We start from the raw sequence: 3715 nt of genomic DNA on the forward strand, positions 1-3715 counted from the left end.
TAAGCAAGTGCCACTGCTTACCTTCAAATTTTGAAACTATTTCATTCTTCCAAGAGTGTATCTTGCCCTAGTATTCAGAATCCAACTCCATGGAGTACCCAACAATTGTGGAACACTCATTTTGTGCCAAATACTACACCCATGTTGTCCATTTTAACCTGTTTTAACATGCAGGGTGGTGGTGTTATTCTCCTCAGTAGATGAGGAAATTGGGGCTCAAGGACTTTAAGTGCCCAAGGGAACCCACTGGTAAAGGTCAGAGCCCCCTTCTAAACACTTCTTGGGGGTGTTTCAAAGATATATTCTAACCATTGCCAAATATGGAGGGCACCCAGGTTTATGCCCTGTGCCATCCCTCTGTGTCCTGGAATCTCTAGCAGGAGTGGGGAGAAAGAATTGGGATGGAGCCCTGGAAGCTCAGAATCCAAGACCAGCCCAAGGTGACTCCTCCAGGATCTCATTCTAATTTAGTGCTTGGGTCCCCCACCCAGTCCACCTTATGATAATCACTTCCCTGGGAACCTCAGAGTCTGTGTGACTTATACATATGTAGAGAGATGAGAGATAAGTACTGTCTACAGTAACCACCTGTTCCTTTAATGGAACCTAATGGTTTTCTCAAGAGAAGGCAGAACAGAGGACCACACCCCCCCCATTTATTGCCTAAATCACAATATGCACAAAATCAAAGCCATTTGTCCTGTCTTTCTACCAGCTGTTTGCCCTGTCTTTCTACCAGTTCAAGTATAATGTTACTCTGAGCCTAGGTTAAGTCAAAGTCATGCATGTTTAATGGGCCTTCAGAGAGCCATTCACCTCCTCAGTTGTTAAGTTTCCCTTAACACAATGCTGTCTATGTACCCCACCCATACCACCCCCTCCCCTCTGCCAAACAGAACTTCCTGGAACCCTGCCCTCACACTCCCACAACCTGAATGCCTGCTTGGGACCATCCCAGATGCCAAGGTTCTAAGTCAAAAGTCATGAGTGGGTTTGGAAATCCAAGGCAGCCAGCCTCGTAAAGTGATGGGGAGGTGGGGCCAAGGCCAGAGTGAAGGTACCATCACCCCCAAGTCCTGCTATGCCATGAAGGAAGCTGCCATCCCTGGGGGGTGAGTAAAACCTGAAATTTGAGGAAGGACAGGTGGGTCCTATTGTGACTAGGAACTAATTACAACACTCCAATCCTAGGCCACCTCATGGCCTTAGGCAAGGATGTGAGATGTATAAAAGGTGGGCAGACTCAGAGCATCCCAAACCCCTAGGAATCTCCACACTCCTGCTGCTGGCAAACTTGGTAAGTCTGGCAAAGTGGTGCCTCTCTTTGCAGCCTTGTTCTACATGGTCCCAACATGGCTGGGTGTAGGGCTAGAGCTCTGGGTGGTTGGTCAGAAAGAAAGACATAGTTTGGGCATTTCTCTTTTCCATACTATTAGGGACCGATCAATCGTGGTTTGCAAGCCATCCAGCCAAGGGTGTGGGGAGCTTGACTGAGATGGGAGAGGAAAGTCTGCCAAAAGACCAGTGTCTTGAGAATCCTGCTGGTGTGTTATGGGTGTTGTATCTTGCCAGATGCTGAGAGGGAACCAGCAGAAGGAGAGGGCACACCAGCCTTGGGGCAGAGGACCCGGCAGAGTTGCCCTTTAAGGAAAAGGCAAATAAGAGGAGGGAAAAGAGAAGACTGCATTGGGGAACAGGGGTGCAGAGACCCCAAGGAGCACAAAGCAGCAGGGAAAAGATGATATAGGGGCAAGACCTTACTCCAGGAATTTCTACCTACCATTTCTACCTACTATGATGAGTAGCTGGGGACTAATTACTTCCCTCTGTGAAGTTGGTTTTCCTTAACTGTAATACTCAAGCTAAAAAGTCCATTTTGTCTGTTGACTCCTTTTTCCTATAGTTATCCTAGGGAAAAGAGAGGCTCCTTCCCATTCCTTTAAATTTTTAGAAATTTATTTAATAAATCAAAACCTTTACACTGTGCTCATCGTGTGCTAGCTACTCTGTGCGGCTGCATGTGTGCATGCATGCACATAAATGTATTATGCATATTTATATCTATGTATTTTATATACCCATTTAATCTTTACAACAACCCTAAGAGAGGTGTGTACAGAGAGCTAAGAAGCTTGATCAAAGTCACACAGCAGGTTAGTAGTTTAGCCAGGACTCAGATCCTAGGCAACCCTCTTCCAGACTCCATAGTCTTTTCATACTTTTTGTTCTCGTTCTTGTATTTCCTTCTCTCTCTCTCCCTTCTCCCTACCTCTCCTGTTCCTTCCTTACCTCATTCCTTCTGTGTTGCTCTGTCTCGAAAAGAATTGAGATGACTTATAGACTTTTAGTCACAACTTATACTCAGCACACATGTACACACACATGTATGCACATTTATACACAGACATGTACATCTTAAGTTGTAAAGCCATCAGGGCAAAGTAGAAGCAGAGAGGGATGTGAATGTGGCCGACCCTGTCCTCCAGTCCAGAGTGTCTATGGTGAAGGCATTCCTCACTTCTTTTGTCTTTCTGTTTTCAGTTGTGTGCCAACCCAGAATGTCTCAGCAGAAGCAGAAGCAGTGTCCTCCACCCCAGCAGTGCTGCCCTCCACCCCAGCAGTGCTGCCCTCCACCGCAGCCATGCTGCCCTCCACCCCAGCAGTGCTGCCCTCCACCCCAGCAGTGCTGCCCTCCACCCCAGCAGTGCTGCCCTCCACCGCAGCCATGCTGCCCTCCACCCCAGCAGTGCTGTCCCCCACCCCAGCAGTGCTGCCCTCCACCCCAGCAGTGCTGCCCCCAACCCCAGCAGTGCTGCCCCCCACCCCAGCAAACTAAGCAGCCATGTCAGCCTCCACCCAAGTGCAAGGAGCCCTGTGCACCCAAGGGCCAACAGAAATGTCCACCCCCTCAACAGTGCCAGAAGTCCAAGCAGAAGTAAGACCTCAACATGTGACCAGAGGCTGAGCCTTCTGGGAAGACAGAGAGCATGAAGTTCACTGCCCCTTTCACACACAGCCATTGGTCAGCGCCACTCACCCCCAGCTTCAGACTGCAGCCACTGTTCAGGAAAAGACAGCACCAGGAAGGCGGCTTCTTCAAGCTCTATCTCTTACTAATTAGCAACTGCAATTTGCACCTCAGACAAGGATCTGATTCTCAACTATCTACTCATCCTTACTGACATGTATTTACATCACTATGTCTGCTTCTGGGGAGCTTAAGCACCACGCTGAACACCTTTCTTACCACCCTCCCTTTCTGCTCCTGTTTTCCAAACAATTAAATGGAGTTCCTCTGGCACTCCTGTCTCAGTCTGGTTCTTCTGTTGTTGGACAATGTTACATTCCTGCAGATTTTGTGTCCCACACCCACTCCAGAGCTGCGCATGTGGGTGCAGGCAGAGGAACAAGCATGGTACAGATGCCCTGGTGACCTGTGAGGGGTTGCCAGTGGTCCTGCCAGGGTAAGGATGAGAGGAGGGTGCTTCTGAAGCATGGCCACAAATCCCATACCCAAGGAAAGTGAAAGCACCACTGGAACCAGGGGGAGATGATGCCCATCTGGAGAACATGGCGGAGAGAAAACATCCTTGCAGGCTGAGAAAGAGCAAGGGAATCCCCCAGTCAAAAGTTACATAGCAAGGAAGGGTTGAGATACATAAATTATATTTCAGAGAACTGACTCCAAGTGCTCTGGGTCCAAAGGAATTGAGAA

The 3715-nt window shown here is 48.7% G+C and overlaps 1 protein-coding gene across 1 annotated transcript; it reads left to right on the plus strand.

The window, feature by feature from the left end:
• Nucleotides 1–1242: 1242 nt before the first annotated feature.
• On the plus strand, nt 1243–3301 carry LOC116567737 (putative small proline-rich protein 5). The gene is made up of 2 exons (XM_032303010.1): nt 1243–1297; nt 2542–3301. Exon 2 carries the CDS (start codon nt 2559–2561, stop codon nt 2937–2939), a length of 381 nt encoding a protein of 126 aa, XP_032158901.1. The 5' UTR covers nt 1243–1297; nt 2542–2558; the 3' UTR covers nt 2940–3301.
• Nucleotides 3302–3715: the final 414 nt, after the last annotated feature.

The sequence above is a fragment of the Mustela erminea genome, chromosome 10, assembly GCF_009829155.1.
Source record: "Mustela erminea isolate mMusErm1 chromosome 10, mMusErm1.Pri, whole genome shotgun sequence".
Lineage (NCBI taxonomy): Eukaryota > Metazoa > Chordata > Mammalia > Carnivora > Mustelidae > Mustela > Mustela erminea.

What these genes read in the sequence shown, in the direction of transcription:
- LOC116567737 (XM_032303010.1), top strand. Translation starts at nt 2,559, where the DNA reads ATGTCTCAGCAGAAGCAGAAGCAGTGTCCTCCACCCCAGCAGTGCTGC.